We start from the raw sequence: 13,910 nt of genomic DNA on the forward strand, positions 1-13,910 counted from the left end.
TACTTTCTTCCACTACTACAACTCCTCGTCTGTGTTTTAAAGAACAGCTTTGCTCATGTGAATTTGCCTTGTTTGAAACTTGATTTTCCAATTATTACGACATCTTGTGATTGTGCGAGGTTAAAAAGAAAAGGGTGTAAAACAAATTCCTGCCTGTGACTATATGGTACCACATCACAACATAAATCCTCGCCCTTGGTGTTGTACAAAAGCAAGCTGGTTAGAAATAATGGCACAAATACATCAGCTAATACTCCTGGGAGGGTACAAAGGCAACCTTGTGTTTTTTTTACACGGATTTGAACCAGTTTAAACCAGCAAGTCTTGAATAATCCTGCTGGAGGATAATGGAATGAAATCATTTTTCAAAATACACTTATCAACTCCCCCTTCAGGTTTCATGTTGCTAAAAACCTGCTGCACTGCCTTTAAGTTATTGTAGAGACAGTAAACCCTGAGGGAAGATATTCATAGCCATGTGGTCATTTTAAAACAGAGTAGAGAATAGAAGCACTTTCAACACAGTAAAAATACATGGGAGATACTAATAATTATGTACTCAAACTGACAGAGAATGATGAGAACTGTCCTTGCCATTTTATTTTCTTTCCTTCTTTTCAAAAAGGATGAAAAATTATGAAACATCTACCATGATTCTGCTCTGTAAGGTAGAAGAATAAGCTGCTGGATGCCTCATGACACAGAAAAATACAGTGTCTTATCTGTCTAGACACGTGACATGCTTGTACCTCGGAGTACAAAATGTTGAAAAGGTGCCTGTCGTGAGATTACGTCCTCTGTAACACTCTCTCCCCTCCTGACCACAGCATCACTCAGGTGGGAGGTGACTTAAAAACAGAAACGGTAAAAGGAGAACAATCAACAAAAAAAAAAAAGACAGAAATATTCTTCAGAGTCCTGCAATCTGGCAGTGCAGGAAAAGGGAGGATTGGTTCTCTCCTTGACGATCTCTCGCCCTCCCAGTGCTTAATTTGGCCCATGTGTGTCTGCAAATACTTGTTTTATGTTGTTGTTGTAGATAAGAAATTTGGGTGTGTGTGTGTGATTTTGATGGGAATGAAGCACCTCAGGAGGTATTGGTAATAGGTTTGTATTTCTTGAGACGGGTCCACTGTCCTGTGGAGTAGTTCATTTCGAAAACTGTGTCCACCAGCATGGTGGTGCTGCCCGTGCCGTCGGCTTTGGGCAAAACCTCTGTGTGTTCGCTCAGCTTGATCTGGATGATGTCCCCCTGCTCCGGGCACGGGTTCTCTGCAAGACATGAAGGAAGCAGACGGGTTATTACCAACTTTACCCGGTTTGTGTGCAAGTGTTATAAAGCAGTCTGTAGAGCAGAAAGAGTCCTGAACCTCTGGATCCAGCCATGAAGCCCAGGATGAGGGCCTTCTCTGGTCTGGTGACCTTGTTGGCCGTCTTGAACATCTCCTGGGCAGCGTACATCTGGTCCCTCTAATGACAACAAAGGAGTGGCAGATAATTAAATTAACGGACGAGAGCACTACTGCTTAAAACTCTAGTACAGAATTTCTAAAGATCAACGGGTCTGTCACATTCAAAACATTGTCAAATGAGTTCACACAATGCCGAATAAAACCTAGCAGCTCCACATTTTAATTGTAGCTGACTTTGACGATGCATTACTGGGGAGATAAACTCATCATATTGTGCACACAGGAAGTACCAGTAATGCCAGACTACTGCAAACAGGTTGGAGAATGAACTGGTCTTTCAGCAGTTTGACTGGATAAACGGTTCCTGTACTGTTCAGAAAAACCAAACCAGAATAACAACAAAAATCAACTGGTTTCTTTGCTCCAAATAAAAATACTGTACCATCACAACCATTTTGGTTTGTGGACAAAATAAGACATTTGTGAACATCATAATTTAGAGTTTTGGAACACACCAATCAACATTTTCTGACATATCTTCAGCCAAACAAGAAAATAGTTGACAGATTAATCTATTACAAGAATGACCGTTAGATGCTGCTGGAATTTCAATACATTAGAAACATAGCGGTCATTAAGGAGCAGAACTATCACTATGAGAGGCTGCTTCATCTACTCTATTTTTTTGCCTGCACTTTGACTGCCCTCTGCTGATGCTAAGCTCAACTACACAGAACGTGTGACAGTTAAATTAATGAAACTATATTACGCGTTTCAAACGACTAGGTGGACTTTTAGGTGGAGTAGGCTCTAATTCTATGACTAACCGTGAGTGAGAGATTCTTTTTGGGCTGCTGCTGTGGAGGTGTTGGTGTTGGAGTTGGGGTGGTAGTCTGTGGTGTGCTGGGAGGCTGGGTTGGCGTCTCTGGCTGGCTAGCAGTTGCAGCTGCTGGGGGTCCATTGTTGGCAGGGGTGGAGGCCGGTGTGCTGGGAGACGTGGGCGTTGCTGGATTGGCTGTGGTGCTGGCATTGTACATAGGCGTCCTCTGTTTGTACTGGCCCGGTAAAGTGGGGGTGGCGCCAGCACCCGCTGTTGCAGACTCCTCTGGTTGACGAGCCGACTGCAGCGTGTCCCGACCAGAACCACCAGCATTTGCTTCAGAAAAGGTGGAAGGAGAGATGAGATTGTGAGGAAAAAATTTGATGTTCTGACACAGAAAGGAAAACTTCAGTGGTGGTGTCTAACCTGGCTGTGCCTCAGAGCTGGGAATGTAAGAGGAAGAGGGAACCATGCTGGGTGTAGCTGGTAGATAGCTGGTGGATGGCAGCGGATTCTCGTTCAGCGCCCCCAGTTTCTGAAAATAACAACAACATACAAATGTAGGAAAGACAGAAGATAAAACAAGAGGCCACAACTAGGGACAACACCATGTGAGTGGAAACAAAGTACCTGTGCAGAGACAAGTCCAGCAGCATAGTCTGGTGTGGTGTTTTCCACCACTGCTGCTTCTTCTTTAGCTGCTTTCTCTCCAGCCTCCGCATCTACAGCACAAGGAAAATAATATGACACATTTTCTGGAGTAACAAACTAATTTTCGCTCCTCAACATTGACTGAGGGAGTATATTTACCCAAAGTCTTTCTTCTCCTCTTAGCTTCTCTCCCAGCACCAACCATTTCCAGCTCTGAGATATCCAACAGCTGAACGAGAAACAAAAGCAACGAATGAAGACATTTTGACCCTCAAACACACCAAAGAACAGAACACATACGTGATGATTATTATGATGCAGTGTTTAAACCAAACATTACCTTGACCCCCCTCTCCTTTCGCAACGGAGTCCGTGCAGGTGCAATGGGTGTGCGGTTACTGGGAGGACTGAACATACTGGGAGTAGTGGGGTTGCGGAACGGGGCCTTGGGAATCCCCTTAAGAGGAGCTGTGATGCAAATATTGATCAGCAACAGGGAACAAAATTGTTTTCTTTTCTGTTTTTAAATCCTTGAAGAGTTAATAAGAATTCTAAAAACAATTCAACAAACACAGTTTGGCTTGGTTCTTGTTTATTAACACTTAGACTGTGTTTTAGTCTGGACAAGGGATGCAGCCTAAAAATGTCACAGTTATTCAACAACAAATTACACTGTTAACTTTTGCTGCCACTTGACATTAAATAACAGCTACGTGGCTATGTTAGCTAAACAAATGGCCAGAGTTGTTAAAACAAACACTGAGCTCAAGGTAGTGAATCAAACATAAAGGAAAAGAAGAATTGCACCCAACACTCTCAAAAACCACATATATTCTCCTTCTAGGGTAGTGTAAAAAAAAAAGCAATGCATTATAAAAACTGTAAAACTGTGTTTTTTCTTCACACAATAACTGCACCATCAAAATCTATAATTATTTCATCCCTAGTCTGGAAATGTAAGACTCTATAAACTATAACGCCATTTCCTGTACAAACAATGCAAAAAACTCCATCAACACTTGAGACATGACACAGCAACAGTCACATGAATGAACGGCATAAAACTATGAATAATTCACAGTATAGCGACAGTATATGTGACTAAATAAAGAAGATGACAACATTTGCATTGCAGGAAGAAACAGTTGGAGTTTAGCAATGATGGGCTGGTGCTCAGTCATTTTAATAAATAAAAACAAAAAGAAAAGAAAAGCCGAGTAATTAAATGCATTATAAGTCTTTAACTCACTAGTAGTGTCAATCTTTTTGACCAGTCCTCTCCCTTTGGCGTGAAAAGGCACTCCAGCTGTCTTTTTCAGCTGCTGGGCTGTCTCTGTGGCTGCAATGGAAAACAAAATACAGATGTAACCTCAACATTACAAGCCAGAAGGGAATACAACAATAAACACACGCATATAAATAACCATAAAAAAAAACATTTATAGTTGTAGGCAGTGTCTAACAAACCACAGAAGACAGGAAGTTATTTTAGTTGAGTTTTTAAATCAATTACATTTCTGGAGCAGCTCTGCTCTGAGGGTGGCGCTCTTCGGCTTCCTTTTCAGCTGGAAATGTTTGACGGGGGGTGTAAGCGGACCAACAAGAGTGGTTAATGCACTCTTGTTCAGGTACTGACACTCCAGAGGAAGCATTGCAGATGCCTCACATTCACTGACTGAGGAGGAGCAGAGAGAAGGAGATGAAGGTCAACCTTACTTTCTTTGTGTTAGGATAATTACAACTGTTTCGCAAATCAACAATAATCCATGAATTATGGAACAGATAATGACATTTTAAATCAAATGTCACACAGAGAGCATGACATGAAATTGCTTTTTTGTCAAGCTACAGGCCCAGTGATTAGTCAGAATGAAGTGTAATATTTAGATTTTTTTTGATGTAGTCAAAGAGGGGCATGCCAGATTCCCAACCTTTCTCTCTGAGCTCGCCAAGAATATCTTGCACATTTGGATTCTGCTCTTCCAAGTCCAGATTAAGAGAGCCAGTCTCTGGGAAGGACTTGAGGATGTCAGCAACCATCAGCACCCAGGGCTCCGAGTCCACAGTAGCCAGCTGGATTATCTCCGACAGGGCTTCTTTCATCTGGCAAGAGAGGAAGGTGGTATTAACAGATTGAATGTTTTACGCTGACTAAAAAACAAAACACGGAATAAATCACAATTTTGTTTTGTTTTTTGTTTTATTAAATCAACAATATTAAACTATGCCTGATCAGGAGATATCATGAGCCTGAACTACCATTTCCAGCTTTTAACATGGTGCAAATACAATAAGGCAGGGACTATTTTGGTTAAAAAGGTGTCTAATTACACATTTATTGCTTAGCTTTTCATTTTTATGTTCAGACCAGTAATTAACATAGTCTTGGCTACAGTCCTTTTGTGGGCAATGAAGTAACTGCAGGTAGGAAACAAGAGGCCAATCAAATAGAAAGATTGAGAACTTTTTGTTTGTAATTACGATTCTTCTTATATTTGGTACACCTGTTCAACAGCGTGTTAATGCAATCATTCAAACAGCTAACGTGACAAAACTCAGCACATTTAGACATCAGGACGAGCTGCTGATGTTCAAACAAGCATCAGAATGTTTAAAATTGACTTTGAACATGGCAAAGTTGTTTCTGATCTCCTTGAATTTTCAAACACAACCATATCTAGCTTTTACTGAGAATGGTCTGAAACAAAGAGAAAATATCCAGTGAGTGACAATTTTCTGAGAGAAAATGTCTTGGCGATGCCACGGGAAAATGACTGGACTGGTTTGAGATGACAGAAGGGCAATAGTAACTGATTACAAATGTTTTTATTATTACATTTATGAGACTGTAACACCTGCGGTTGGAGAGCATAGTTGTTCATATTCTCATTACTACCTTCATAACATGATGCAACCCAAAAGCTCTTTTCAACACCATCAATAATGACACGACATAATTGAACCTCCTTCTTCGCCATGCCAAAAAAGGAGTGTAGCAATTTTCTCAACCACTGACAGACAACCATCTCTTAAAGCACAACAGGACAAATCTTGAGTCAGATGTCCAACAGCAACAGAGACCCAAGCACACTGCCTGTCACTTAATTTGGTGCCCTGTGTACCCAATGAAGTGGGCGGTGAGTGTAGATCAGATTTTTTTTAATTAACATAGACCCATTATCTGTTTAAATATGGACTTGGTGCTACTTCATGTGTTGTATTTTGGTTTGCTGTTCAAGGGAACGAGGAAACGTGGCTTTCTCGTGTTTTATACTATATTCCCTTTAATAGAAGAGCGTTTATGCTTCAGCTGGAATTTTTCTGTAAAAACATGTGATTATCGTTCGTGACAGTAGCAGTAACACATGTCGGCTGCAGCTGGGACCGCCCTCCAGCGCTGTTACTTGGCTCTTCAGAGCCCATCCCACCATCATGTCTGGAAGACACTTACCAGGCTAATGTTTCCTGGCGCTGCTGGTAGACCACTATGTGAAAACGCTATGTAGACCTGGAGCCAGGTTAGATGTAAATAGTGCTCAACAATAAGTTATGTTTTTAGCAGAATTGTCGTTTGAAGGCAGAAGGATAAAAGTTTAAATTGAGTAGGTTGAAGCGATATTGGTATTAACGGGCGCTTATAGCACCGTAGAGTAAGCTAACGCCAAGTATGAAGGTTTAAAAGAGGAATTAAACGTTCCACTGGTAAATATCAAAACACATAGCAAGGCATTTGTGTATAGACCAACTTAACGGGACTCGACTATTCAGTTAACCGAACGTATACGTTAATTATTTACCGAAACTCTCCAGGTTTACGCCAAGCTAACATGCTAATGCGGCTCACCTCGTCAACGGTCCGCCTGGGGAGGTGCAGCATCCCGAGCAGCAACTTCAGCTTCACCGGCGGCGACAGGCTCGAAAAGCACAGCCGTATGTTGTCGATTACCGACACGGTAAGGAGGGAGGCGATGCTCGGGGGCGTCCAAAGCTCGTCCGTGGAGCCAAGCTTGTTGTGAAGCCACAGGCCGGTGTCGCTGTCCTTCATCGACGCCATCTTGGAAAAAGAAGTGTTTTGAGTTCGGGCATTTTAACGGGCTACCTAAGAAAACAGCAGTCAGGACCCCGCCCACACTGAGCAGTGGCCATTTGTTTACAAGCAGCGGAGCATGAAACCAAAAAGAGAAACTGTCCATTTCAAACTTCAGTATAGCTTTAATATTAAGACTGGTTCGATCTTTTCTATTTGATCGAGTATGATATTTATTACAGTTTATTTAAGTTCTTGACCAAGGTACGTTTGTTCCGTTTGTTTTTCGGGTACATTTGACAAAGGCAGAAACCGGAAACGGGTCGTTTTTTCGTTTTTGGTCCTACTGACAAACAGATATACCACCCAATATTTCCTTTTGTTTGGTGGGTGGGTCTTCTGTGCCCACTTGCTTCTGATTGGATATGTTTGCGCTGTACTCTTCAAAATAAAAGCACAACCTCTTTGCCTTCAGTGCAATGCCAACAGACAGACAGACAGACAGACAGACAGACAGACAGACAGATAGATAGATAGATAGATAGATAGATAGATAGATAGATAGATAGATAGATAGATAGAATTTTTAGAACTACGCAAGTTCTAAAAATGACGGAAGAAAAGGTAAGAATGGTTTAATACACAGTTTGATATTGAACACTGTATTTATTGTCGTTATTTATACATTATAGATTAAGTCAATTAAGTTTAGTTTGCTAACCAGTTGTGACTCGTGTCTACATGTTATAACCGTAGCGACTGTATCAGTAAGCAAGAGAAGCCATTTTTTTTTCTAGTTTGTTTTAATGATTTCTTAAATGCCTTTACTCATACAGGTTATAACATTGACAAAGTGAGTCACATTTTCCACTAAGAAACGTTTACGATAAACTACATGCTCTTTATTTAGTTTTATCTAGTCATTTTTTTAAATCTTTAAATGACTGAAGTTGCACACAGCTTTGCTAATTTGAAAACGTGACCTCAGTTCTACAATTGTAAAGATGAAACATTTGATAATGAATAATATATTTCACGTTTAGAGATAAAAAGTTCTGTTGAATCACAGTCAACAGTTAAATTTAATTAATTTCAGTTAGCCTACATATATTTTAGGACAGGTAAAGTCTTATAGGCAAATGTAATCCAGTTAATTTCTACTGGATTGTCGATGAAACATGTTCCCTATTAAAAATACAAAAGAAATGTAATTAAATATTAAATATTAAAATTCTCTTACAGAGCAACATGACCTTTCCTGTTGGAGCAGGCCCTGAGCTGAGGCAATGTGACTCAGACACTTTTCAGTGTCCGATTTGCCATTTGAAGATTTGCAACATTTGCATATGACACATGCTGGCACAATTCTGATTGTGATGATGATCGTCTACAGGTGCCATCGGATGCAGATGACCATATATACAGCAAGATGCCGTACATCTTTCCTGCAAAAGACTTGGTTAGTCTAAGCATTTCTTTCATACATCAGTAAACACACAGATGTGTTCTGTCTCATTCAAACTTATCTGTGTATCCATTTAGGGCAGTGATGTTACTGTGGTCAGCTCCAATGATGCATCCACAAAGAGTCTTGTGGTATGTAAGGAAGTGCAAATAATCAGGGAAAGAAATTGTCTTATTCAAAGTACTTGAATATATACAGTGTTGCATATTTATGCATTGTATAATTTCATTTTAGGAAAGGGCCCAACAGGCAAGAAAGAAACGGCGTGAGTCCAGTTGCCTGTTAATTAAAGCAATTACTGAGGATCAAGGCATGCTGCAACACCTTCAAGTGAGTTTGTCAAAAAGCATTTTGTGTGGGATTTATTTATTTATTGTATTTATATATGAATACCCAAACTAAAAATCTATAATATGTTTATAGAAAATCATCAGCGGCAGCACAGTGTCTCCCTGGGCCAAGAAGGAGGACAGGGTCGTCATTCTTTTTGAAGAAGACGACCAAGTGGACAAGGTGATGAGCTTCTTGTCTGGAGTACTTGAAAGTACAAAGACAGACAAGAAGTACGCAGATCCAGTGGCTTTCGTCATGGATGTACTTTTGCCAGAGGTGAGATATCAGACACTGATTCAAAGACTACATATTTTATATAACTGCATATGTCTCCTTTTAACACATGGTCACTGTCCAACACAATCTTAATCTTTGCCCTGGCAGTTGTACACTCCATTTCCCTGGACAAAGCCACTGAGATGTACAAATGTGGAAATAAGTTTGACTCGAGGTAAGTCAGATAGTTTATAAAACTGTTAAACCAACTTTCACAGCAGTGTATATTCCCAAATGTATGTGAGTGTCATTAATAACTTCATCATTTTGTTGTATCATTTTGTCTTATCAGTGAGATAACGCTGCTCAGCGAACAGCTTCAGAGCCAGGCTCAAACTCAAAAGCCTCTTGGCCAGATTCCAGAGCACTTTAGAGAGTGAGGACTTTCTTCAGCGACTGTGATTCGAGTCAAACTGTTTTCCATCCATCTGTCCATTACCTACCACTTTGTCCGCCACTGAAGGGTCACGGGGGGTGCTGTGCCTATCTCAGCTCACATAGGGTGATAGGCGAGGTCACCCCCTGAACAGTTCACCAGTCCATCACAGGGACACATATAGAGACAAACAACCGTTCACTCACACTCACACACCTACGGCCAAATCACCTAATCCCCAAATCTGCATGTTTTTGGACTGTGGGAGGAAGCCGGAGAACCTGGAGAAAACCCACGCACACACGGGAAGAACATGCAAACTCCATGCAGAAAGACCCTTGTTCCAGCAGGGGCTCTTTGTCAAAAGTGTAAAAAGTTTATTTTGTGTTACACAAATAAAAATAATATATCATTAATTTCTTGTACTCATTACATGGATTTGAAAGTTATACAACTTTCTGTGCAGAATCAAGTGTTTCAGAGCTTTTGTATGACTTCATTCGTCTAAATATCCACTGATGTCCAACTGTGTTTGATTCAGATACCAGAGTTTCACATATCTACCTGGAAATAGGTAACAACTCCTTAATGACATAATCAGCAATAGTTTAGTTTATTGTTGATTTTGTTGAAAGCTTTGTTGAGTGATTTCTTGTTGTACCTCATGGGAGTGTAAAAACAGAACAAGTAGACTTCTATAGTTCTAATACTTTTTCTGTCAAACAGACTAATAAGACATTCAAAAAGTGTAGGCTATTAAACACAACTTTTTATAACCTACAGTTTGCTGTGATCATGGAAGTTTGCAAAAATAAATTAAATTACTCACAAACGTTACATTTTACAGAAGCTACTGCCGTCACAGTGGAAATGTTTTTTGGGGATCAGTATCACGTTATAATGTGATACTGTAATAAATAAACGTGATCATTATATTTTATAAACGTGATCATTATATTTTATAAACGTTATAATTATATTTTATGAACGTGATACTTTATTTTGTAAACGTGATTATTATATCATAAACGTGATAATTATGTGTATGTGTATAATCTGCATTTATATATTTTAGCAGTTTGGCTATATTATTTAATAGTTTACAAAGTGGCTTTAATTATTCATAAATTACAAAGTACACTTATGTGTTCATAAATGTCAGCGAGTATTTTATTCGTCTCTATTATTGTCGCACACCGTGGTAAAAAGTCTCTCTCACTGAGTTTGCATGGGATACGCGTGTATAAATAAAGTTTCGACAAAAGCAAACGTCATCACGTCAGAGGAGAGGTGCCTGCGTGTAAGGGGAGTGTTGAGGAGGCGTGCCCGCGTGTAAGGGGAGTGCCCGTAATGGTAAGGGGAGGGATGGCGTGGTTACTCCGGCCCGGAGTTAGACCTACTTGGCTCAATGCGCACTTTATCAATCGTAACTCTGAATTCAAAACTTATTTTCACGCGGGTTTTTTTTTGCTGCAAACGTCATGCATGTAGCTGTGATACAGAACACATGGTTCGGCGTATTTTAATAGTCATAGTGGGATTAACAGTAATAGAATATTCAGATATATGATATATGTGATATGTAGGTATTTTGCAAACACTATATACACTATAAATATAAACACAGCAATAGAAATCATAGAGTAATCATATATAAATGTGTATATATATATATGTATGTGTGTGTGTGTGTGTGTGTATGTATATACAGTATATCAATCAATCAATCAATCTTTATTTATATAGCCCACAGTTTACAAAACATAGTTTGTCTCACGGGACTTCACAGGGTTGGTAACATCCTCTGTCCTTAGACCTTCGACCAGGGTAAGGAAAAACTACCAGGGAAAAAAAAAAACCCTTGTAAAAGGGAAAAAGGGTAGAAACCTTAGGGAGAACCACAGGTGAGGGATCCACTCCCTGGACGGACAGACGTGCAGTAGATGTTACCCAAAACATACAATACACAATGACAAGAATAAAAAGTGAAAAAAAAAGAAAAAAAAAAAGTCTTTAAATGCCAGGATCATCTGGATCACTGGGTTTATCACAGCCTGTAGTGAAGACTGTTGTGGTCAGAGACTTGAGGATGACGGAGTCTTCTTTCCTGTCCTGACCTCATGTCGTTCACTGGTGTCAGCAGAACTGTAAGAGATTAAAATCAGTTAGAGATGTGCTATATGTAGATTTATGTGCTACATCTCATGGGGGTACATCAGGTAAGTGGTGAGGGATGAAAAATCGAGGACGGGGTAGAGAAAGTGCGGCTCGTGCAAAGTCTGTGTGCTCATTCTAAGTGCATGATGGGAAATTCCCCCAGCAGTCTAAGCCTATGGCAGCATAAGATAGACTATTCTAATCAGGGCTACCTGATCTAGCTTCGACTATAGGCTATGTTAAAAAGGTAGGTTTTCAGTCTCACCTTAAAGGCAGAGACCGAGTCAGACTGTCTGACTGAAAGCGGAAGTTGGTTCCACAGGAGAGGAGCCTGGTAGCTAAATGTTCTACCACCGATTCTACTTCTAGTTATTTTCGGAATAACCAGTAGACCTGAGTTCAAGGAGCGCAGCGGTCTATTCGGCTGATATAAAGTGATTAAGTCACAAATGTAAGAAGGTGCCTGATTGTTCAGGGCCTTGTATGTAAGTAAAAGTATTTTAAAATCGATTCTACTTTTCACTGGGAGCCAGTGAAGAGAAGCCAGGACAGGAGTTATATGGTCACGTCGTCTGGTTCGAGTCAGTATCCGTGCTGCTGCGTTCTGGACCAGTTGAAGGCTTCTCAGGGACTTACTAGGACATCCAGACAGTAAGGAGTTACAGTAATCCAGCCTAGAGGTTATAAAGGCGTGGATAAGTTTCTCAGAGTCTTGTCTTGATATAATATTTCTAATTGTCTTGATGTTGCGAAGGTGGAAGAAGGCTGTTCTACATATATGCTTAATATGTTCATCCAGCGATAAATCCTGGTCAAACAGGACTCCTAGGTTCCTTACTGTAGTGCAAGGGACTGGAGTGTTACTGCCTAGGTTTAGAGCTCCAAGTGCTGCTCTTATATCTTTTGGCCCAAGGACCATGACCTCAGTTTTTTCTGTGTTAAGCATCAGAAAATTACGAGTCATCCACGTCTGTATGTCTATGAGACAATCCTGGAGTTTAATAGATGGGTTTGGGTCGTCCGGTCGTGCAGATACATATAGCTGAGTGTCATCTGCATAACAATGAAAATCTATGTTGTGTTTCCTGATAATGTTGCCTAATGGCAGCATGTACAGGGTAAAAAGAATAGGTCCAAGCACAGAACCCTGAGGGACTCCGTAGTTAACCTTAGTGAGTATGGAGGATTCCTCGTTTACACTAACAAACTGAAATCTGTCCGATAAATAGGACTTGAACCAGACAAGTGCCGATCCTCTAATCCCAACGTCTTGTTCTAGTCTATGTAACAGGATCTCATGATCTATAGTATCAAATGCTGCACTGAGATCCAACAGAACCAGTATAGAAGCCAGTCCTTTTTCAGAGGCCATAAGAATATCATCTTTTACTCTAAGTAGTGCAGTCTCTGTACTGTGGTGGGTTCTAAACCCAGACTGGAACTTTTCAAATACATTATTGCTACACAGGTGATTACACAACTGTGTGGCTGCAGCTTTTTCTAAAATCTTTGAAATAAAAGGAAGGTTTGAGATCGGTCTATAGTTACTCAGAATGCTACTGTCGAGAGAAGGCTTTTTAAGTAATGGCTTAATTACTGCCATCTTAAAGGCCTTTGGGACACAGCCGCTCAGTAAAGACATATTTATTTGATCTAGTAAAATATTTCCAACTTGTGGTAGAGCCTCTCTAAGGAGTCTAGCTGGTATAGGGTCCAACTGACATGTAGTTAGTTTAGAGGAGGAGACCAGTGAGGTCAGCTCCCGGAGGCTTATAGGAATAAAATGATTCAATACATGTAAAGCTGGAGCCGCAGTTAAGTCTAGGCTCGCTGTACTAAACTGGTTGGTAATTCTATCTCTGATCGTTTCTATCTTATCGTTAAAAAATGTTATAAAGTCATTACTACTCAGCGATCGAGGGATCGATGGATTCGTTGTATCTATACACACACATACATATATGTGTGTGTATATATACACACACATATATGTATATATACACACACACACACACTAACACACACACACATATATATATACATACATACATATATACACATACACACATACACAGAGAAAATGTAAATAAATATAATTCATATACAGAGAGAGATACCAAATACCAGGCTCTGAGAAATGAACACTTTCCCAAAATAATACAAATACACTCTGAATTTGAACACACTACAGACACAAAGAAACTCTCATATTTACTTGGGGAGATCACAACACAGTGTTTATTGTTTTTCCACTATTATCTTGATTTTACAAATGATATCTTTCCCTTTTCCTTTTAAATTTTATGGAATCTCAATATTACTTAACAGAACAGATGCCTCTGGAGGCTGAATCGTTAACTGCAGCCCACACCAGAGACACTGGATGGAACAGT

At 40.1% G+C, this 13,910-nt stretch overlaps 2 protein-coding genes across 2 annotated transcripts; one reads left to right on the forward strand and one right to left on the reverse strand.

Annotated features, from left to right (window-relative positions):
• Positions 1-594: 594 nt before the first annotated feature.
• nelfa (negative elongation factor complex member A) lies at positions 595-6,950 on the reverse strand. Its single transcript, XM_083902327.1, has 11 exons — positions 6,728-6,950; positions 4,815-4,986; positions 4,397-4,558; positions 4,133-4,222; positions 3,224-3,351; positions 3,043-3,112; positions 2,863-2,954; positions 2,659-2,767; positions 2,240-2,568; positions 1,371-1,470; positions 595-1,272 (listed from the first exon to the last, which is right to left on the reverse strand). The coding sequence occupies exons 1-11, from the start codon at positions 6,935-6,937 to the stop codon at positions 1,088-1,090; spliced, it is 1,647 nt and encodes a 548-aa protein (XP_083758453.1). The 5' UTR covers positions 6,938-6,950; the 3' UTR covers positions 595-1,087.
• On the forward strand, positions 6,334-9,723 carry LOC310937948 (uncharacterized protein). Its single transcript, XM_083902338.1, has 8 exons — positions 6,334-6,485; positions 8,153-8,193; positions 8,304-8,369; positions 8,453-8,506; positions 8,610-8,705; positions 8,799-8,984; positions 9,093-9,159; positions 9,277-9,723. The coding sequence occupies exons 3-8, from the start codon at positions 8,340-8,342 to the stop codon at positions 9,282-9,284; spliced, it is 441 nt and encodes a 146-aa protein (XP_083758464.1). The 5' UTR covers positions 6,334-6,485; positions 8,153-8,193; positions 8,304-8,339; the 3' UTR covers positions 9,285-9,723.
• The last annotated feature ends 4,187 nt before the right edge of the window (positions 9,724-13,910 follow it).

Source organism: Microchirus variegatus (genome assembly GCF_963457635.1).
Source record: "Microchirus variegatus genome assembly, chromosome: 2".
Taxonomy (NCBI): domain Eukaryota; kingdom Metazoa; phylum Chordata; class Actinopteri; order Pleuronectiformes; family Soleidae; genus Microchirus; species Microchirus variegatus.